Below are 22,877 nucleotides of genomic sequence, written 5' to 3'. Positions count from 1 at the left end.
GGCATGTTGCTTTTTGTGAACTGACTGTTTTGTCCTTGCATTTGATTCTACTTTTTGTCCATGGCCCACCTGTCATTTCTGGGACCACACCCCTGCATTTTGCCCTAATTCTTTGTTTATCATTTTTTGCAAAATAAATGTTTCTCCTAGTTCGAATTGAATGCATTTTAATGTAGTCCTTCGCTTCTGATGAGGACTTAAATATTTGACCCAGATAGAATGCAGTTTCATGTACTACTCCTGATGAACACGTGGTTGGTTTGTTTAACCTTCTCATTAACTTCTTCCTCTCATCTTCTTCTACACCAGCTGATTCAAACAACTGTGTATCTATCACCTCCAAATCGTCATCAACTATGACATCAGGTGCATTGAATGATTGGTGGTTATCTAGATTTGGAAAAGAATAAACACCACTGTGGAAGTCTTTCATATTCACTTCGACATCCTCCACCATATTAAGTTCATCCACTAAAAAGTCACTATCCTCGCTTGCACTTCCATTGGTACTAGTCTCATCACTAATAGCATCTCCAATTTCTTCATTGTCCCCCATCTGTTGGTAATCATCGTCCCCCATCTGTTGGTAATCATTATGATCCATATAAAAGAAAGGATCAAAGTCTTTTGAAGGTCCAACATCTTGGGCTTTGTTAAGCTCCTCACTTGCAGGCTGAAATCCAACATCTTTCAATACATCTCTATCAAAATGTCCAAAAGGTACAACAGACCTAGAAAAGTCATAGTTCTCATTCAAGTCCAATTTTCTACTACATGATCCTACCTCTGTACTTGTAAACTTTTTTCGATTGAGTTCCGGAGAAATAGGCTCATTGATTTCTTCCAATACGACCTGATTTGGAGACATAAAGTATGTATGGAGTCTAGTAGTTCCATGTTCAGTATACACCATAATCTCTTTATGATTAGCGACATGCTTACTTAACAAAAGTACGTCTGAGTCATTACCTAAAGGAAGTAACCCATAATCGATTTCAATCTCTGGAATCAAGAAGTGGTAGTAGATAGGCTCACCGTTGATATAACCTATCTCCTTCATCATATCGTCTAACTCATGTACGGAGAACACGTCCATGTCTACGTAGTCAACATAGTCAATACTCCCACCAACGTAACGTCTTCCTGGGTATTTTGTGAACATACCCCCATGGTGAATCTTGAATGTGCAAAAACTACTTAACTCAACTGAAAAACAAATAAATAATGATATGAGGAAAGAATGAAGTCTCAAAATTGAATGTGCATAAATTACTTAACAAAATTGGAAGTTGTTAACTGATCACTCACCATAAGCTTCGATCAGGTCAGGATTTTCTGAGAATTTTGAACGGACATTCCACAAAGTTAGAACCATCGCAAATGATGAAGATGAAAACCCTAGTATCCGTTTGATGTTTTGCAGTGACGAAGATGATAAACCAGAGGAGAAAAGAAAAGGACGATTTCTTGGGGCAACGTAAATGGCAGCTGGATGTAAGGATCATTTATGTATATGATCATTTCGTGTAACAAAGCAAAAGATGAAAATACCCTCGTGTGAGGGTCACGTGATTTAGATAAACGGCAACAATTAAACGGAGTATGTCATAAGGACTATTCGTGCAACAATTTGGAACCACAGGGACCATACTCGTCCAAAATTCCTCATAAGGACTATCTTTGGTCTCTCGTGCCAACCACAGGGACCATCTGTGTAATTTTGTCTTTTTTTTTTGAAAAAATTACAGTTTTAAAAAAAAAAAATGGAAGTTTTTATTTAAAAATGTAGTTTTTTAAAAAAATTACGTTTTTTTTTTTTTTTTGAAAAAAAATGCAATTTTCTTTAAAAAAAATTGCAGTTTTTTTAATCTTTAAAAAGAAATTGCATTTTTTTTTTCAATCCCTAAAAATAAGAAAATACTAATTTAAATATGTTTTTAATACTTGTATCCCTAGCATTATCATTTATAAGATATATATATTATAATATTATTATATTAATAGTTGGTTGTACTTTAAACTTAAAAACTTGAACGTCTTAAAAAAAATATTATTATTATATTGATTCTATTTATAGAAATAGTAAGATTTTATTTTATAAGATAATATATATATATATATATATATATATATATATATATATATATATATATATATATATATATATATATATATATATATATATATATATATATATATATATATATATATATATATATATATATATATATATATATATATATAAACGTATGTAAATAAATTAACACAAGCCTACAATTCTGCCTCCAATCAATATTTTAATCAAGTTCCATAATATTAATCCAAAAATGTTTTAGTAATTTTTCCATTTAATCATTTTCAAGGTTTCCAAAAATGCGTTGCTAACAATATGCATTGAATGAACACTAATCTTAACATTATTTTTGTTACCTTTATAAGTTATTCACATTGATTTTCTATCGTAACTTTTATTACATAACAATCTAGGGGTGAGGATGGTGCGGTTTGGTGCGGTTTTCAGACCAAACCGAACCGCAAACCGCATGGTGCGGTTTTTGCATTCTTAAAACCATTGGGTGCGGTTTTGCAATGGTTCGGTTTTTCGGTTTTTAAATGCGGTTTCGGTTTGTATCGGTGCGGTTTCGGTTTTTAAACCGTGTTAAGAATTTGGTGCAGTTTTTTTTTTTTTTTTATGTTTTTTTGTGCGGTTTTTTAAAACTGTAAGAACTGAAAACCATGTGCATGTAAGCTTGTATTGTGTTGTTTTTTTTAATACATTCATTTTCAGCTCAAAACAAAATTACATAATCAAAAATTGTAAGTCGCTTAAAATACAACTTGTGACCACTCTCACAAACTAATTAATGATTGAAGGTTGGTTGATTTTGACTTAATTTGTTACAAGCTTATTACATGTAATCGATTAGTACGTTTGACTAACAATAGAACATTTCTTTTGCACCCCATATAGTTTTATACAAACACAAAATAAACATATAATAAATATATTATCGTTTATAACTATTTTAAATAGAATGTATATAATATACATTAATTGATTTATTACTATATACGCTTGCGGTGCGGTTCGGTTTTGATGGACCGGTTTTTAGGATAGAAACCGCACCGCACCGTTGACATTCGGTTTTTGCAAAAATTAAATCCGCACCATTGGTTTTTGAATCGGTTTCGGTTTTTCGGTTGCGGTTTATTGCGGTTTTGTCGGTTTTTCTTTAATCGGTTCGGTTTTTGCTCACCCCTATAACAATCGACATAAATCTGAATATATCATTCAAATCGTATATTTTTATTTACATAATTATATATAAATTTGTATAAATCTAAATATACTGTTGAAACCATCTCATTTTTATTTACGTCATAATATAAATTTATCTCATATTCTCAAAATTTGTTTTATTTATATCATTATAAAATACTTTTCTTCTTTGCATCGTTATAAATTACATTTTTCTTACATCACACTAATGAAATATAAAATACTACAGACGATCGAATGCACAATGATTTATAAGTTGTATGTGATTTTTCATTAAACCTAAAAACCATCTGATCTTGAAACTAATTACACCATTATAATCGTCATAATAATATCACCGACCGACTTCATTGATAAATTTAATTTGGCCAATTTTTTTATTTTTCCATACAAAATACTCCAGTAAATAGCTTTACATAAACTCAAAAGACAATTTCAGCCCAACCCCACAATTCTGCCTCCAATCAATAGTTTAATCAAGTTCCATAATATGGGTATTTTTTTTTCCCATTTAATATTTTTCAAATTTCCAGGAGTACAACAAACAAAAAGAAACACACACTACTCAACAAGAAATATGAAAGAAAATAAGGAGATTTACAAATAATTGTCAAGAAGATTTCTGTGGGAGAGTTTCAAAGGCAGAGACTGTGTTTTCGAATTTGATGCGGTGAAGAGGGGCCCCACTCTGCTTGATAGCACAGGCTTGCTTGTCTTCAAGAGGACACCGTGCCTTCAACATTGAAAACACGTGGTTGTTTAACCGTCTTGCTTTCTTCATAGCTTCTATTAGCCCTTCCCACCCCTAAAATTTATAACTTAATAATTACTCCACATCTTTAATTTACGTGACTGAAAAATACAAGAGAATATAAATAAATAAATAAACCTGAGAAAACTGTGGACTCTTATTTGAAGGTCCAGTTGCTGCTGCATTGTCAACTTCAGCAATATTCAGGACTTGATACGAAAAGTCAAACAGCTCAAAATGGAGTTGTTGACCAAGCAAGTAGATTATCGTGCAACCACCCCATGCAACTGAATCCCCCAGCATTTCATGCTTGTTTTGCATAGAATCTTCCAGATATTCCTGCAAATAACAAAAAAGACTCCTGGTCCCTGAATATACATATACATATACATATAGTTGGTTCTTGCAATTTTGGTCTGTATTTGAGGGTTTTTGTCCAAGTTGTAAGTAAGATGACTGCTTTTAGTCCCCTGAGTATTCCTCCTGATTTCTTTCTATAAATTTGGTACAGTCAATTACTTAAAATAATGACCAAAAACGTTAGGTGGGACAAGGACTGTCGTATGTGCAAAAAGACGTAAATGCCCTCCCTCCTCTTCAATATCATATCATAGACTTACAATTTGGAGACCGCTAAATATTCGGTAAAAATCCTTTGATGTGGTGATGTCAATGAAGCCGGTCTTTGGGGCAGCACTCCATTTGACACAATATTTATCAAGTGCAGCACTGGTAAAAGCAAGGGCATACTCAAGGACACTTCCGGTATTTAAGTTGGCCTTGTACAATAAATCTGCAACAGCCAAAAACCAATTCCTAAATCCTTTCAAAATTATTACTTTTATTTAGTTTTTTTTTATAAGATAAGCATCACACACCAGCAGCTTCAGCTTGTTTTGACATTGTGTAGAAGGGCGTGGGGTTTACGGGGTTGCTGGATACAATGGCAGCAGTAGCTGACTTGAACAGAGTCACAACAGGGGTATTTCCGTCTTCTTGAGTTTGAAGTATTTGACCATCTGCACCAGGTATTAAGCCTAACCATGAGGCCACTTGCATGAACTGTGTTGTATCAATTTCTCTCTGTTGATCATATTCATACCATACCAAATTAGAAGATTAAGCGGCAGTTGGTTTATTTAACTTAATATATAATAAATAACAACAAGTTACATTTTTTATAGCTGGTTTTTTCAATTTTAGTCCCAAAAAGTTTTCTTTTGCAAATTTGGTCCTTATTCGAGAGGTGGTTGTAGCCATTTTGGTCCATGTTCCAAGTTAAACGGACCAAAATTGCAAAAACCAGCAATAGCCAGGAACCAAAAACCTCAAATAAGGACCAAAATTGCATAAGAAAACTTTTTGGAACCAAAATTGCAAAAATCATCTATATTCAGGGACAAAAATGCAACTTACTGTAATATAGATGATAAGAGCAGAGGCCAGAGAGCTTACCAAAACTATATCCAGGAGGCCCATCCAATATAATGCACTTCCAACCTCCTTAATCCCATGTAGAATCTCAGCTTTAAGTTCTGTTTTTGACTGCCACTTAAGAAGTTCTTTCACAAGCCTCATACAGCCTGAAAAAAATATATATACATAAAATAAATTTAAGATACATACAACAAAAAGGAAAACATTTCTTTAAAAAAAATTCAGTCACCTGTAACGCCACCATCAAAAGGGAGTAAACCAATGGATTTGGGCAATGTTTCTTGTAATCCGGTTACCATTGGTTCAAGGTTTGTTATCTGAATCAGTTACAGCCAACTGTGATGTTAGACCATGGTAGTTATATACGATTAAAGACCATCCTACTATTCATTGTGTCCACATTTGGTCCTTCTGGATTTTTTTTGTACATATCGGGTCCCTAAACTTTTTAAGCTTGTATCAAATACGCCAGTATGGCAGGTTGTCTGCCGGTCATAATGGTATATATAATCAGTACAATAATAATAGATTAGGGAGCTTTAATGGACAAAAAATTCTAGATTGACCAAATGTGGACATCAATGCTGCAAAGAGGAAACATAAAGTTTATTACTGTTTCTTGCATTTAACCTTAATTTATAGATAACAATTGATATAATTTATGTAATTTCAAAAGTACACAAAAAAGTATATAATTTGGTCACTAGAATTTATGTCCATCAAAGCTCCCTAAAAATCTTTTTGTTGTACTGATTATTCCATGCAAGCAGCAGCCAGCTTTAGCCCGGTCATAACAGTGTATTTGATAAAAATTTAAAATGTTTAGGGAACCCTATAAGATATGTACAAAAGAAAATTCCAAATGTGCACACAATGAATAGTTGGATGGCTGATTTTACCTAAACCCTGTAAAATAATCATGTGTACCTTGGTTGATATATGATCCAGTAGTGCACGAATAAGCCATGGCAATGATCTAGAACCCAAAAGTCGTACAATTGAGAACATGTGAGGTAGCCCAAAGAACCCACTATGCAATTTAGCAAAGCTTTGATGAGCATAGTTTAATTCCTAAAATACCCCAAATTAATAACATCGTTGTAAGTAACAGGAAAAAGAATTATCGATGATTTTATGTAATGGTTTCTTACTTGAGTTCCACAATAGAAGTTAGGTTTGGCATATGGAACTGATGGTTTCTGAACAGGGGCAGAAGGGACTTTTGACGATCGGACAAAACGTTGAGTTGTGTTACATAGGATGAAATTTGGCAGGAAATCATTTTGCATTTCTGTCCATATCTAGGATAAAGGAAACTATTATGTTATGCAAAATACAGAAAAAGCATAATGACTAAATAATGAAAGAGAAAATGTTTATACCTGAGAAGCAAGTCGACTTGAGTAAGAAACAAGAGAGACGTTTTCCATCATCTCACTTAGCATTATACTGAATGAATCTATAGTGAGATCACGCGACATGAATTCATGACTCATTTTCAAGATTTCCAGAAGCTTCTCCAACTCCTAGATAGATTAAACAAAAGAACATCAAATAACAGCTAGAATGATACAAAAGATAAAAGTTGCTATTACTTACAACGATAGCACACAAGTCCTGGGATTCAAAACGATCAAACAAAAATTCAAGGTTTTCTCTAAATAATTTGTTCATCCTCTCAGATATCAAGCTTCTCAAGTTGATTGTTCTTCCAAGTAACTGTAGGTTATAAATATTTGTGAGTGTGAGAAAGATAATGTTACAGTTACACAGTTGGGGCAAAATAGGTATTTTGCTTACCTTGACTCTTTTCATGTTGAGTAGGGCAGTGAATCGCATTGGGCGGACAGAGAACTTTTCTCCATTATCCAATGCGAAAAGGAATGAAGGATCAAGAAGCTCACTGGAAATTTTGGTAACTCATTTGTGACAACTACATATTTTCGGTCAACTCTAATAGGATAAAGTCAAAGTAAAGGGAAGGGTGTTACCTAGCAGCCCAACTTTTATAATGTGTGAATATAGCCTCACACAACCTCGAGACAAATATATCAAAACAATTATCCACCTAAAAAAAAACATATGCAGACATTTAGTAAGCATTCAGAAAGTCAAACAGAAGCAAAGCATGAGTTCCTTTCTGTTGAGAGTTTGAATTGAAAAAACAGAAATTTTACAACTGTTAGGATAAAGTCACATATCTAGAGTCATAGCTATTGTCGAATAGAAAATAATGATCTAGGAAAGCATAATTATGCAATAATGCAAATGTTAAAGATATTGAAGGTAAATTACCTCAGCTTCGATCTCATCGTAGAGAAAGCGTTGCTTGAGCACAACCAGGGCATGTTGAGCAGAATCATTGTATATGTCAAATGGCATCAGAACACTTTCAAGAAGACCACCATTTTGTGACTCCAGTACATGATCCACCAACATCCAAGGAAGGGAGCAATCAATAGGAAACTACATTCATAAGAGCCAAAATTACTGTCAACAGTAAAACAGTCATGATATTATATATATTTATTACTGAATTTTGAGGCTTACTTGAATGACACGTGAAGATTCCAAATAAAATTCTCTAAACCATAAGAACCCAAGATCTGTCAACGTTGCAACTGTAACTGAAATGTTAAAAAGAAAAAGGTTATTTTAGCAATGATATGATCAAAAAAAAAATACAAAAAATAGCTAACCTGAATAGTCTAGTATGTGCAGGAAGAAACTAAGCTTGTAGAAAAAGGTTTCCAGTTGTTTCAAATCATTTGCAGGAATCTCAGAGCTGCTATTCCCAAAAAGACCACCTGGCTTCCTCATATTACCACCAGATACCACCTCATATATCAAAAATTGCAGGCAATGTACCTGAATCAAAAAGAGAGATCAACAGACAAGTTTACAAAGAAATTTCCTGGATAGATTATTAGATTAGAGATTCAAAGTTTTAGTTTTAACCTGTGCTGCAGTAGGTGCAACTGCCCTTGGATAAAAGAAGCTTCCTTTGTTTTCTTCACCTCCATGTTGTGATGTTTGCAACTCAGAATCAGTCCTGCTGGTGTTAGCCATCCAGTCTGCTGATAGGGTCCGCATATCAGATAGTATCCTGAAAAACATATATAAGAACCAACCTTCTAGAGCCATCATGAAAACATAAAAAGGCATGAAAAAGAAAAAGGATGCCAACCTACAAAGGTCTTTTTTCTTCCGGAATGTGGTCCGTAACATGGTTGCCAATGTGTTCTGTACAAAATCCTGAACCTCAGAATGGACAGTTTCCCACAAGGCATCTGCTACTAATGTGTCACACCTCTGCATCATTGATCCAATGCTTTTAATGTAGCTAACAACTTCAACCAAAGCTTTCCTTTCATCCGCACTGTAATTAAACCGAACCACCTACAAAAGATATAAAGTTGACTTTCGTTTTAGGTAAGGTAGCACAGAAAGAGATTCAAATCCAATCATAACAACATAGATAATAATAAATTTTAAAAAAAAAAAAAAAAAAAAAAAAGACCTTTTCATAATCAGAAACTGGTGATGTGGTTTCAAGTGACTCTGAATTAGGGGCAAAGTCCTTGCAGGGGCGTGAGAATTTCCATGCACATTGCTCCCAAATGCGCGCACTCCATCGGCTTAAAAGCTGAAAACCTTCAACAACCATATCATACATACAACCTTTGACTTCCTTTGACCATTCAATATCTGCACTATCTATTGTTTTCAATAGTGCTAGCTGCCAAAATCAGGAAACAAACGCATTCATTGACAAATGTAGAAAAGAACTCAGAATACTACGAAGACAGAAAAACAAGTCTGTGTGATTATCAAGACAAACATCATTACCCATTCAGCCACTTTACCTATACAGGACTTAATGGGGAAAAAAAGAAACAGCCATTAAGACATTTACATACAAATACAGAAAGTAAAAAAACGTATACAAGAAATAAAGACCTGGTTCATAGCAGAAGCAAAACGGATAGTGAAGTCATCATGCTCAGAACGAATGGCTCCAATGTGATTAATGATCAAATAATGTCGCTGATAAGTGAATCATGTCAAGGAAATTGCAACAAAGATGACTTAAAACATTATATCTTTTTCGTATGAATCAGTGTAAACATTATATCTGTAGAATCAAATAAAATTATTAAAAAAAAAAAAAAATGGCATGAAGGATATTCTTGAACTTCACGGGGTGGAAGCTCATGTGGGGCCGGAAGACTTAGCAAGCGGGTTTGTGCAGAGAATTTTGGGAAGTACAAAGAGAGCTCCTTCAAGATTGCAGCTGGTGAAAGATGAAGATCTGGGAATGCAGGTATCACTGGATCATTCTGCAAACAAATAAATATAAAATATTTATTTCTAGAAGCTTGGTTTCAAAAGGAAAAGAATCTAATATAATACATACCTTAAAAATAGTAATGAGTCTGTTCATTTTCACCCTCTTGTTCAGTGACTCGCTATCTTTTTCTGATGATGTTGCTAAGACAACAAGAACAGGGAGAATGCGAAGAAGCACATGTCTTTCAGGGAAAAGAAGTGCAAAATCCAACTCCAGGCATTCAGCTGCATACACAATCAGAACTTGGAGAATGTCTTCCACACTATCACAGGTCAAGTCAAGGAACTCAAAAGAACAAACTTGATAATAATAATAACAAGCTCACAACCCTTAAATCAAATGTGATAAGATAGCCTAGTAGGATACTTATTTACACGAAACATCTCAACATGCAGGTTCAACAGTATGGCCCACCTTGTGCTCAAGAAAATCTGCAAACAACTCAACAATTACTTCATTAAGTCAACTTATCAAATCGTCCCTTATAATGTAAGCACAAGCAAAAACCTGTAGATCATCTAACTCCTCTCTCATTGAATCCGTGTCTTGCCACTGAATACTAACTTGAGTAAATGTCCTGACAATATAAAAAAGATTTCAGTCGACTTTATTCATAATTTTTGGAATAGCATGATAAATGATAAATACCAAGCTTACCTTTTATACCAAGAGAAATCATTAGGTATACTGGCTTTTGCATTTTTGAGATGATCAAGTTGAACCAAAACATCAAGTAATTTCAACATGGACCAAAGATGAGTTACAGTGGGCCCATTGATGCGTCTTTCAGGTCTGGAAAACCGTTGCATATCTGCTGCTAACTAAATTAGAAGGAAAAGTGGTTAGATGGCAACTTGGAAGAAAAGTTGAATATAGGGGCAATATTGGAACATGATAAAATCATGGCAATGGCACATACTTTAGCTGCAGCTGATGCTTGCCATCTTTGTATCTCACGAAGCCGACTCATTTCCAAGTCCAGTACTTGATAAGTTTCTAGATACAAATCAGCCTGGCTCTGCTTCATAGAATCTGGAAGCTGGTATTATATTTTTGCATTATATCAAGTCATTATAAAAAAAATAATAATAATAAATAATACTTTTCAAGAATTTTCTTTAGCAAACCTGAGGAAGTGCTTTGACACAACTCCTGTATGCATAGAGGACTGATACCATTTCCCTGCCTTCTTGGATAAGAGTATTCTACAAATATATAAGAAATTACTATATAGAGGTATTAACAATGCAATGTACAAAAAGTTCTAGATCAAGTTAGATGAACTTAGATTATAGCCAAATGACAAATATATTGGGAACATCCATTTCAAGATTCAAATAGAAATGCTGGAAGAGCAACATACCAGTTGATTTAGTGCCTTTGTGTCCTCAGATAAAGACAGCCGATATGCATGGACATCGCTGTACTCTGCAAAAAAGTGATGAGTATATTAATTGACTATAAAGGGCATAGAATAAAAGGATCTGAATTTGCATCTCAAAATGAAGAAAAAAAACAACTCATACCTATTGGACTAATTGTTGCACCTCTTTCAGATGAAACCCACAACGCTGGGCCTTGCACCTCTGGTTGATCATCCTACAGTTACAAAGAGTTTGAGAGATAAACATATGCAACAATGAATATATAGATATAGACAATAAACCTAACTCACTTAATACATGAAGTAACAAGAAAAAACAAAGAAAATGTTAACATTTTAGGTCAAGCCATCCAACTTCCAACATCGAGTTTGCTAATAGCTCCACAAACATTCAAGAAAAGACATGATATCTACCTCAAATTGTATAAAAGATAACAGATATGTGATATAACTGATACTGAATTAGCAACAAGATCAATGTCAATTTGAACTCAAAATTTGATTATAAAGGTCGAAAGGAAAATAAAAAGAAAACGAATCTACGTAATGTTCCATAGCATCTAACATCAGTTTTACCAAGCTTAGCTATTCAATGCAGTCTTTTACATACATACATACATACATACCTCCAATGAAAATGTCGAAAGAGCAGCAATTGCTTCTTCAACAGGAACAGCCATGGAAATCTACCTCCACTGAGCGTTACGATTCTGTCAAAAGATGAAAATTGAAAACCCTGAAACGATTACTGAACAGTACGCCGCTGTCGCATTACAATTTGAGTGGTCCAATCCAGGCATTCGATAACAATACGAATCAAGTTAGATTGACAGTAGATACTTGCTATTACCCAATGAAAATGAAAATTCGTTGAGCTGCGATTAATATCTGAAGAATATGGAGGAAAAGATCGAAGTATTTGCTTCTACGGATTCTTGAAATAGAAGTTAAATGACGACGTGGAACCCATTTTCAACAACTTTAGGCTTTTAGCTAAGAGTACTTCTGAAGACAACTTTACAAGATCTAACAGACGAGGATTTTAACAATTTCCTTCAGAGGTGGTGGGTGTGGGTGACAAATTTTTCCCCAAAATTGGCGCAAGTGAACTTTCTTTAGACTGCACTATCTTATTAAGTTCCCTTTTGTCCCGTTGACATATCTCAAAACATAGTGCAATATTTGAATGATATTATTTATGATAAATTGATTGATAATAGAAGTGATAGATTTTGATGTCATTTTTATCCTAAAAAAATCTAAAGTGACAACAAAACAATCCAAAAAAAATACTAACTTTATGTTTTTTATAGTGTTGGGTATAACCGTATAGCATAACAAAAACATACCTAAAATACTTTGAACGAATATATATATATATATATATATATATATATATATATATATATATATATATATATATATATATATATATATATATATATATATATATATATATAGGTTTAGGTTCATTTGAGACCATTCTAATTTTGTGAGACCGTGAGACCAAATCTAAAAATAATTTTAAAATGCAAAATAAATGGAAAAATCCAAAAATTCTTTTTTTAAATATTATTTTCGGAACTTGAATTAACTAAAAAAAATATTAAAAAAATAAAAAAAAATCTGTTTTTTTTTTTTTGAAAAATACGTGAAATATTCTAAATAGAATATTACACTGACATATTCTAAAAAATAATTTTAAAATGTAAAATAAATGGAAAAATCTAAAAATTCTTTTTTTAAATATTATTTTCGGAACTTGAATTAACTAAAAAAAATAAAAAATAAATAAATAAAAATTCTATTTTTTTTGAAAAATACGTGAAATATTCTAAATAGAATATTACACTGTACATATTCTAAAAATAATTTTAAAATGCAAAATAAATGGAAAAATCAAAAAATTCTTTTTTTAAATATTATTTTCGGAACATGAATTAACTAAAAAAAATTAAAAGAAAATAAAAAAATGCGTCTCACGGTCTCACAAAATATAGGTGGTCTCAAATGAACCTAACCCTATATATATATATATATATATATATATATATATATATATATATATATATATATATATATATATATATATATATATATATATTAATGGATATGATTATTCTTGCAACAATGGAAGTGGTGGTTAAAAATCTCAATTTTAAGATCTTATAAGTGAAAAACGATCACGGTCACACTATGACTCGGATCTCACCTCTTTAGTTTTATTGTATAGCCAAGTATCAAAAATTTGTATATTCAACATAAAATCGAACATCATATGTTGCAAGAGCATCACTATTTTTTCAATTCGTGACGACTTAGATAATGCACACCCATTATAATCTTTTTTGTGATCTTATGTCTTACTTGTACATGATCAAAATGATCGTATTTCTAATTAAGATGTTTGATTCTTAATGTTTATGGATTGTAGCAACAAAATTATGGGTAAAGCTTAAGAAGTTAAAGTTGATTACATTATCTTGCGAGCAAATATGATTATGAGTTTATTTTTGTAAGATATTACTATCACGATTTTGCAAAACGTAAAAACGATTTTAAGTAAGATTCCAATTTTGACAACTTTGGATGGAATAGTTGCAAAATGAAACATGCATTAAACAATGTGAGAATACACACCAAGTTTGCTTCATATTATGATACTGTGAGTAAAAATATATAACCTTTTAGCAGGTCATTTCATTTGAATAATGAACAAATTTGATAGGCAGCTCGATAAAGCCAAAAAAAGACGATGTTGCATGAACCAAAGTTAATATTGGATTCAAACATGGGAACATATGTTCAAGCTACAAAACACAAATTTTAAAGATGGTTGAAGAACAACAATACCAATAAACTCCTACTATTAATGATCTTGGAGGATGTGAATATGGATACCAATTGTGTGTTTTTATTAGAACCAGTATTGTAGTATGTATGCCACTTGTGTAATTTTATTAGATGGCTAGTAAAATAACAACAAATAAAGCAAAAACAAAATAAAATATTATTGAATTCAACTATAAACTGAATGGTAAACAGGTTACATATGATACTGAAATAATTTAGAAAACAAGTGATAAACTTTATATATATCTTAAAACCTCACCCCTCCTGTGGTTTGGTCAACATATATTTACTACTTGTACAACATTGTGTAGCTAACAACCAAACTATACCAATACTTGATTAAATCAATCATAAATCACATCTCAATATCGTCAAGGTCTGGCAATGGGAACCTAAGTATTGCAGCAATTCCTGTCAGCTGTGCCAGTTCTGTAAAATCATGCAAAACCCATATTATATCCTTCATGTTTCAAATTAAATAAAAAGCAAATTACATTTTGGTCCTTGAGGATAGCTGTAATGTGCTCAATAAAAAGAAACACACTGTTAAATGGGATAAAAGATAAATTGGATAAAGAAGTACTTACGCTCCCCAGAAACATGCATTGAAGAGAAGATATGAGCGGTGCCCCCAGAGTCTTTGACCGTGTTGACAAAATTCACATATTTTTGCCTTGTTGCTACATCAGAACTCCTGTAAGCATACATTTAATAAAACTCTGATTATATTAATCCCTTTAAAATAAGAAAATTTCAATGAACATGGAATAAAGAAGAATTACAATGAACCAAACACTTAAACAGTAGGATTGTTTTGATTAGTTTTTGAGTAAATTACAATTTTGATCTCTGACTTTAGCTGAATTTTTCGGTTTTGGTCGCTAAAACAATTGGGTTGTAATTTTGGTCATTACTTTTGGTCCCTCGGTCATCTAAGTTAACAGTCCAACTGTTTATCTAAATGCCCATTTTGCCCTTGGACAATAACCAAAAAAACAGTATACTTAATACGGTGCAACTGCGGAGAAGTGTATGGTTTATATTTGTACATGTATGTTCTTCAGATATAACATAGTTAACAAAATAATATATTTCAAATATTATATATATATATATATATATATATATATATATATATATATATATATATATATAAAGGAGTAAACTGCATATTTGGACCCAATGTAGACTGTTTTCTTCAGTTTTGGTCCATGGACAAAATGGCCATTTTGTAAAAACAAGAATGGTCTATTTGTTAAAACCCCTCCAAAAAAATTGCAGGTTCAGTCGAGCTTTTTCTTTTGTTTCAATCTCGTCCGTAAGTTTGGTTTTTGTTTAGGTATGGATCCCAGGCCCATGTTAAATGACCTTCTTACCCTTTTCAAATATGTTTTTTCTTTTTCAGGACATGATTTTACAGATTCCCATTTCCATCTTCCTGTCAAATTACTATTTAATAAAGATGCAGTGACACGCTTACATTTATTTTTGCAAAAAACAAAAAACCCAAATAACCCCTATTTAAATCGACCTAAAAAATGTTATAAAAATTAGAAACCTGAAAAGGTCATCAGTGATAAGTAATGTCTGAACAGCCATTCTTTCATGGGCAACCTCAACATGCTTTGGTCCATAACATGCACGATGTGGATCCTGCAATAATATCAAAATGACTATCTGCATATGTTTTAAGGACTAATCTACAATACTGCCATGTCATCAAAGTTGGAAACTTACATTAGTAAGCATAGTGAAGAAATCCTTGAGAACTCGCACCTCTTGGGCTGCTTTTGTATCTTTGATAATATTCATCACATTTGGAGCATCAAGAACCTCTCTTAAACTATGTCTGTGTAACAAACAAAACAACAAATGTTACTTAAATATGACATTAAAATTTTTGAAAAAATGAATATAAGAAAAATCCATACTTGTATCCCGAAGTGGAGTGTACAAGAATGATACGTGATTTGTTCTCAATTATGTCCCTCAAATTTCTCCTTTCTGCTTCCAACATTAAATGCCGATGAAATTGATCCTTGCTGAATCCTGGACTTGCAATTACAGCACATCGAACAACCTTGAAGTCAATATGCTTCACAAATGCCTGCAAAAAAATATTTTTTCTTTTCATTTGTATAAATGAAACTGAAACTAATGCAACAACTCTGAGTCAACTCACCTGTAGGACATTCTCATAGAACTTATTCAAAGCCTGTAATGCAAAACAATCAATGTTACCTTAAAATAATTTAAGAACAATGATTTAACCTTGAAAAAAAAATTAATTAATCTTGTTACATACTTTGTCATAACCAGCTACAGAAGGCCCATGTTTGCGAGGAATTGAAGCTTCTATTCGAGAACGGGTTATGGTCACACTGATGTAAAAAAGAAATTTAAATAATTAAAAGATTAAAGATACAAATAATTGATTTTGAGTGTATATTGTAATTATTTTACCTTTTACCCACAAGGAGAATATGTGCCAATCCTTCTTGCATAAGCACCACTGCCAGATCAGCACTGGCAGAAGGATCTAAATCAAGAGAAAAAAAAAACCATCAGAGTGAGAAAAAAAAAAGATATAAACTTTGACTATTGTAAAATTACAAGAATGCACCTGCAGCTTGTTGAAGTGCATCTATGGTGAGAGAGTCCCATAACACCTTTCTTAACACAAAAGGTCGATGTAGTTCAATTTCAAGTGTATGAAACTGCCCTATCTGCATATGAAAAAAAATGAGGTAAACAAACTTGACCTGGAATATGCTAACATCCCACAGGGGTAAGGGTATTATAGTAAAATCACAGAACCTACTTTAACATGTTCGTTTTCTAGAATGTTCTTCCCACGTATTCTCAGTACAGCACCTTCCTTGTCATAATCAACATTCTGCAAAACAATTTCACAAATAAAAATATTGTTAACATATTTTAATATGACCTCATGACAATTCAGATGACATAAACCTACCTTACCTCAACTTTGATTTCAAGTTTTAGTTTCACACGTTCTGCTTCTCTTGATCCAGAAGCTGCTTCTCTAAGAACTTTTCTAGAACCACACAAAGAAATATAAAAACAGATGTTAGTTCCTGAACGAAAATTCTTATTGTTTTTTAAATGACTATATATAGCTGTATAGGATGTCATTTGATCAATATGAATAGAAATCTGGAAAGTGAAAGATGATAATGAGATGGTGAGATGAAGAAAATAGAGATAAAGTTAGCTGCTTACAAAAAGATGCCAAATTTTACTAACACAGTCAATAGAAATTCTGTCTATTTCACATGTGGATGTTGCACAATCACTCTAATCTTGAGAATATTTTAATGTTTAATGAAGTAAAATTGGGATTTATGTCGGATTAGCTGTTAATTTGATTATTGGCTGTCAATTTTAATTTTCCAAAATTTGGCAATGCCTGCCAAATCTAGCTCTACCCTATAATTCTATATAAAGGGTTGAATGTATACCTTTATAACACCTTAGAATTAATAAGAATCCCTTTGGGATTTATTCTTTTCTCCCACTAAAGTCTCAAACCTAGGTTCCTATTTGACAACTCGGCAGATCAATTAACGATTTGTAGATTACCTAACTAAACAAGAGTCTCAACCCTATGTTTGTATTTGACAACTCAGCATATCAATTGAAGAATTGTGAAGATTATACTACTGATGTATATGTAGAATACAATTCTTCGTTAATAAATTAGCTCAATCATATATCTTGCCTCTTGTAAAAAATCAAAAACCAATATTATGTCCTTGTATAGCTGTATATTTTCAGAACAATAACCAGAGAGTATAATGCCACCTATAAAATTATCTTTTATAGTTCCGTGTACCCTTCAACTACTAAAGACAAACCTGATTGTAACAGCCATGACAGTATCACCCGGCGCAATTAAATTATAAGCGAGCCACAAATCGTCTGATTCATCGGGAATCATCTGTTTTGAAAACCCAGTTCGAGTTAGAAGGAATGATGAGAGGATTTCCTCTTTATGTAATCGATGATGTAAAGAGGGTTTACCTTGACGCTGCCAGGGCCATTGGGAATAAAATCTCTGCGAACGATCTTCATCTCAACAACGGTTGTGCAGTTGTTTCGATTTTTCAAAGTATATATATGCTAGTCGCAAAGTGCAAACCCTTTCTTCAGCGTCAGAGGGGTAATATACTAATCGCAGTAAATTACAAAAGTAGTCCCTGTAGGATTGGTTATCGTGCGTGTTTAGTCCAGTCACTTTTTTGTACATCATCGACATGCTTGGGAGTTCACTTTCATACGAATTTGGTCCTAAAGCCGCCATTTTCAATGTATTTTGCTATTTTGCTAAATTAGTAAGAACTTTAAATTTAAATCATATACCCTAAATGATTCAAAGGTTACCAAACATCCCATTAGATTAGCCAAATATCCCAAACATGGAAAATAAAATAATTAATTTAATTCATACAAGATTATAAATGGTCAGACCAATGGGTTGAAGTCTGGTGAAGTTGGTCAACACGTTGTTGGGCCAGATCCCATTAATGGTGGGTTTGATCAAAGAAGGCCAAACAAGTAGAAGTGTCCAAAAAAACTCGTTTATATCCAAAAGTTGGCTTTCAAACCGATCCAATTTAAGGACTAATTTGATTGAAATAGGTCGGGTTTGAAACCAATAAGATTGTTTATATTGATTAGGGGATTTTACAATTGGAACGGGTTTGGGTGAAACCAATTTATAAACCGCAGTTCAAACCAACGATTTTCATTTCATATAGTAAAAAAAATATTATATTCATCCATTATTTATTTAGCTTTTTGTTTATACAAAGTCTTAGAGGTTTTCTAAGTCCGTCACCGAAAACTAATTGGGCAAAATACCAAAAAATATGTTTTTTTAAACTGGTTTCAATACATACCTATAGGTTTGGATATTTTGCTCGGAAACCTATTTGAAAACGATCGAGAGTTTTAACAAATCCGGTTTTTTGTTAACCAAAACCAATCAGATTTGGGAGGAAAAAAAAACGGTTTGTGCACCTCTACAAACAAGTAATCGACTTTTTTAGTTTATGTTATGGGGTTGAAAAGGTGGTTGATCAACTTGCTGGACCTTTCGTTGATTCTACTGGGCCACTTGCTGCAAGCAATCTTCCTAGGCTTGAAAAAAGTATCCAACATTTACCCAAAGATGCTGATGCTACTTATTGGGCTGTTGGCTTGTTAAAATTAAAAGGACAAGAATATGGGCCAGAAAATACGGGGCCAACTGTAGCTACTGATGGAGCACTGGAAGATGTCTGATTCTAGCAAAAGACCATTTAAAATACGATTTTTAAATGTATTAGAAAAAGTCCGATAAAAACATTATTAAAAATTATAAGTAGAAAGATGGTCGGCTTCATTCTAACAGCAAAACACACATGAACAACTTCAAACACACACACAGACAGATTGCTAACACACATCAGACAAGGAAACTGCAAGTTCTTTGTACACAGTTTAATCAAAGAAAATAAAGCTCTTCAAACAAACCAACTAAATTCTCAAGACCAAACCAAAGCAACAAGAATAAAGACTCATTAATTCAAGAAAGTGCAGATTATCTTGAAGACACTTAAGTTACTTGACCCCAACAATTGACATGAGGAACTTGAGCTTGGCATTCACTTCATCTCTGTCTGAATCTGAATCCCCTTTAAAAGATGCCGGTGGCTCCACACCGGTGAACACATACAGAGCCTTCAGTTCCTCCATAAATGTTGCTTCACTTGGTGCTTTGTATCCCACAATCGCCCTCATTGCCCCTATCTTTTCCCAGATCTTCTCATCTTCCAAAACATCCTACGATACATAGTATTACATAACCAAATCCTAAAGTTGTAAACTTTTACCTTAAACAACTAAAATCTTATAGAAAAAAAAAATGTAAGAATTTACTGACCTCTCTGGATGGTGTTTTTCTATCGTTTTTAGAGGTGACTTTAACATTGTCTGAATCCAATGGTGCATGTCTGAAACCAGGAAGTGACATGACATCCTCATTGTCATCCACAGTGTTCTTTTTCAATTCATCACCGCCTACAAGTTACAGGAATCAATCGAATAGTGTGAAAAAGGTAGAAAAGTTATTGAGCATTGTAGAGTAAATACCTTCAAGAATCTCGAAGTCGATGGTTGTGTTTCTTTTATCAAACAAATCCAAGCCACTCTCATCGCCAATCACTCTCGCACTCGCATCTTCATCTGAATGAACCAAATGTTCTTTGTTTGTTTTCAAGATGGCATCTTCACTTCCATCATTGGATGTTTTCTCCATATTTTCTCTCGTTGCTTTTGCATCAGACTCCTCTTTTCTGGTATCTCCAACCACTTCTCTTACCACCAGATCTAAGTCTTCAACTTCTCTTGAATTGAAATTATTTTCCTCATTTCCTTCAGCCAAAATCACAATTCTATGCATCTCCTCATGCTTACTTCCATCGTTTATAAGTTTCTGGGATTCAATCTCTTCGACTATAACCGTTTCTATCATCTCAACATCATCCTTGTTTTCTTCAAAAACTTCATTCGAAGAAGTACTTTCATGTCCATCGATTGTCCCTTCATCTCTTAATTTTTCCAATAATCCAGTACTTCCCTTCACTATCTCTTCCATTTCATCTTTGTTTACTTCCACCTTGTTTCTTTCTTCCTGTTCCTGCAAACTATCATCGTCTCCTTCCAGATACTCTCCATCATCTTCTTCATACCCTTGCTCATCCTCACCACTGGAGGTTGTGGTCGACACCTCCTGTGTCTGCTTATGCTCATCATCAGCCATCTCGATTCCTTCATTTATATCCTCCATTTGCTCTCTTTCCTCCTCTTCAATACCAGATTCTCTCTGTAGCACATCATCTTCATCTTCCCTTTCTTTTTCATCTTCATTCTCCTCCATTAGATCATGGTATTCCACTCGCACCACATTTTCAGGTCCATCTTCCCCTTTTTCTTCATCATCGGTATAATAACCTTTTTCATCCACATCTCCATCTACATTTGTTGCCAAAGCTTCCACTTCTTGTTCACAACCATTGGGGCTCTCAGTCCCTTCTTCTGTTTCCCAAATTCGTGCTTCTTCCTCCTCTTGTGTCACATTTTCCTTTCTGAGCTCGCCTTCTTCATTTTCATTGGTATAATCATCACCACCCTCATGTAAGTCGAACTTGGAGTCAACTTCTTCTTCATCTGGATAATACTCCAGCAAAAGTGGGGATACGGATGCTGGGGTGGGGAATAACTTGTTCATGAGCGAATTGGTACAGGCGTAGCTCGCATATACAAGCCCAAAAGGGACAGAAAAGGCAACCCCCATGGCCGAGAAAACTAAGAGTGGAGGAAGGACCAGAGGTGCAGATGACACGACAATACCAGTAACGACCATCTTCTTTCCAATACTGTATCCCTTGTTCAAAATCCATTTCACCATGGTGGTTTCACCTTCACCTTCTTTTGAAGGTGAATACTCTTGGATTGCCCATTCCGACTCTGGATCTGGATCTTGATCTTCCATGCTGACGAATTAAAACCAAGTAAAGTTCAATCAAATAGCCCATTAAACGTTATAAATATAATGTTAACATTATTGTTGGTGAACAAGTCATACCTATAAGAAACGATTACCCGGTTATTCTTTTCCCAACTGCATCAGAGTTCCTTTTTTCCATGAGAAGCAACTATGTTAGTTAATTGAAAGAACTTATCATTAGTAAACTCAATTGCACTTTTTCTGCACTAATTTTCACACAGAAATTGCTAATTTGAAAGTTTAAATCCAAAGAGGGCATGTATGTTACGTAAAATCAACAAAACCACGGAAATTTTGAAAATAAGACCAGAAATAGGATATACACCTGAGTGACGTTGATTCGTAAGCTTGCTGCGATTACGAAGAATGCAGATAGAGAAGTGTGAGTTGGTAAAAGGAAAAATGAGCATATGGGGTTTTGGAGAAAGTGAGAGTTGATTAGGTTGCGAAAAGAGATGACACGCGTTGAGAGGAGGGAAGAGGGAATGGTTGAATGCAGTGAGAAGGTGACAGGCGTCTCCATACCAATGACGTTGATGGCGTATGCACTATGCAGTGTCTTGTTGTATAGGAGTTATCGATTTCTTTATCTTCATTGTCCGTTATCTCTTTCCTTTACGAATACTTAAATAGATAGATCGGTCACTACTGGTCACGTTAGGTTGGTATATGACTTTCAATTGGTAACAGACTTTTTTTTCAATCGGTGGGTTGGTTGGAATTTTTAATTTAATGTGGTTTGTTATATAAATGAACTAATTTACTCGATATTCAATTAAATTACAGAAATACCACTATATCGACATGGAAGGAAAAATGAAAGAACTTATTTAGTTTTTCGAACAAATTACTAAAATAGTTTCTGTCATTTGTTAAAATTAAGTGTTTGGTTCCTAAAGTTTTTTTTTTCAATCAAACAGTACTTAAAATTTTGTTTTATTTCAATTTTGGTCCCTGACCAATATGAGAGTACTCTTTTACCCTTTTTGATTTGTTTTTTCACTTTCTTTATTATTAATTTTATGTTTATTAATAATAATAAATAAGATGACTCACTTCACAACCTTTTCTTCTCACATTTCTCCTAATTAACGGGTCGGTCTCTTTTCTTCATAGAAAACCCTTAACAATCTCTACCACCACCTCCCTCCACCATCATAACTTGTCACTGTCATCTCTTATGTGTCAACCACTAGAAACTACGACCAATGACTGCTAACCACCACCTACTACCATATCATCCCATCC

At 33.5% G+C, this 22,877-nt stretch overlaps 3 protein-coding genes across 4 annotated transcripts; all 3 read right to left on the bottom strand.

Annotated features, from left to right (window-relative positions):
* Positions 1-3,630: 3,630 nt before the first annotated feature.
* PIR121 (transcription activator) lies at positions 3,631-12,340 on the bottom strand. Its single transcript, XM_078967362.1, has 30 exons — positions 12,054-12,340; positions 11,830-11,913; positions 11,346-11,418; positions 11,183-11,247; positions 10,947-11,024; positions 10,739-10,858; positions 10,477-10,640; positions 10,327-10,396; positions 10,186-10,250; positions 9,886-10,081; positions 9,657-9,808; positions 9,429-9,522; positions 8,989-9,207; positions 8,656-8,867; positions 8,427-8,574; positions 8,168-8,336; positions 8,019-8,095; positions 7,764-7,934; positions 7,460-7,536; positions 7,269-7,371; positions 7,068-7,187; positions 6,851-6,994; positions 6,620-6,769; positions 6,396-6,539; positions 5,698-5,785; positions 5,487-5,614; positions 4,910-5,114; positions 4,652-4,824; positions 4,170-4,370; positions 3,631-4,085 (listed from the first exon to the last, which is right to left on the bottom strand). Exons 2-30 carry the CDS (start codon positions 11,881-11,883, stop codon positions 3,891-3,893), a joined length of 3,855 nt encoding a protein of 1,284 aa, XP_078823488.1. The 5' UTR covers positions 11,884-11,913; positions 12,054-12,340; the 3' UTR covers positions 3,631-3,890.
* A 1,850-nt stretch (positions 12,341-14,190) lies between these two features.
* On the bottom strand, positions 14,191-18,226 carry PEL1 (Eukaryotic release factor 1 (eRF1) family protein). Its single transcript, XM_078971021.1, has 13 exons — positions 18,101-18,226; positions 17,935-18,017; positions 17,039-17,114; positions 16,878-16,952; positions 16,680-16,782; positions 16,520-16,595; positions 16,362-16,437; positions 16,239-16,271; positions 15,988-16,163; positions 15,794-15,905; positions 15,615-15,709; positions 14,644-14,750; positions 14,191-14,485 (listed from the first exon to the last, which is right to left on the bottom strand). Exons 1-13 carry the CDS (start codon positions 18,149-18,151, stop codon positions 14,412-14,414), a joined length of 1,137 nt encoding a protein of 378 aa, XP_078827147.1. The 5' UTR covers positions 18,152-18,226; the 3' UTR covers positions 14,191-14,411.
* A 1,285-nt stretch (positions 18,227-19,511) lies between these two features.
* On the bottom strand, positions 19,512-22,213 carry LOC145011626 (uncharacterized). Of its 2 annotated transcripts, none has more exons than XM_078970367.1 (5): positions 21,955-22,213; positions 21,708-21,777; positions 20,213-21,615; positions 20,004-20,140; positions 19,512-19,903 (listed from the first exon to the last, which is right to left on the bottom strand). In XM_078970367.1, the coding sequence occupies exons 3-5, from the start codon at positions 21,612-21,614 to the stop codon at positions 19,682-19,684; spliced, it is 1,761 nt and encodes a 586-aa protein (XP_078826493.1). In that variant the 5' UTR covers position 21,615; positions 21,708-21,777; positions 21,955-22,213; the 3' UTR covers positions 19,512-19,681. The 2 variants fall into 2 exon arrangements, with proteins under 2 accessions (XP_078826493.1, XP_078826490.1); XM_078970364.1 differs by having other exon boundaries at positions 21,708-21,757; positions 21,955-22,212.
* Between the last annotated feature and the right edge of the window lie 664 nt (positions 22,214-22,877).

The sequence above is a fragment of the Lactuca saligna genome, chromosome 8, assembly GCF_052625555.1.
Source record: "Lactuca saligna cultivar CGN05327 chromosome 8, ASM5262555v1, whole genome shotgun sequence".
Lineage (NCBI taxonomy): Eukaryota > Viridiplantae > Streptophyta > Magnoliopsida > Asterales > Asteraceae > Lactuca > Lactuca saligna.
The sequence above is the reverse complement of the archived record's forward strand: the minus strand, read 5'-3'. Positions and strand labels throughout refer to the sequence as shown.

Bases quoted from the DNA above. Each gene is read 5' to 3' on its own strand.
- PIR121 (XM_078967362.1), bottom strand. From the start codon at position 11,883: ATGGCTGTTCCTGTTGAAGAAGCAATTGCTGCTCTTTCGACATTTTCA. The intron at 11,419-11,829 runs GTATGTATGTAT...TTGTAACTGTAG, and splicing joins TTTCGACATTTTCATTGGAG to GATGATCAACCAGAGGTGCA. The intron at 6,540-6,619 runs GTAAGAAACCAT...GGGGTATTTTAG, and splicing joins ACTTCTATTGTGGAACTCAA to GAATTAAACTATGCTCATCA.
- PEL1 (XM_078971021.1), bottom strand. From the start codon at position 18,151: ATGAAGATCGTTCGCAGAGATTTTATTCCCAATGGCCCTGGCAGCGTC. The intron at 15,710-15,793 runs GTAAGTTTCCAA...ATATTATTGCAG, and splicing joins TCTTCACTATGCTTACTAAT to GATCCACATCGTGCATGTTA. The intron at 14,751-15,614 runs GTTTCTAATTTT...GTATGCTTACAG, and splicing joins ATCACTGATGACCTTTTCAG to GAGTTCTGATGTAGCAACAA.
- LOC145011626 (XM_078970367.1), bottom strand. From the start codon at position 21,614: ATGGAAGATCAAGATCCAGATCCAGAGTCGGAATGGGCAATCCAAGAG. The intron at 20,141-20,212 runs GTATTTACTCTA...TGTAACTTGTAG, and splicing joins CGACTTCGAGATTCTTGAAG to GCGGTGATGAATTGAAAAAG. The intron at 19,904-20,003 runs GTCAGTAAATTC...TATGTATCGTAG, and splicing joins GAAAAACACCATCCAGAGAG to GATGTTTTGGAAGATGAGAA.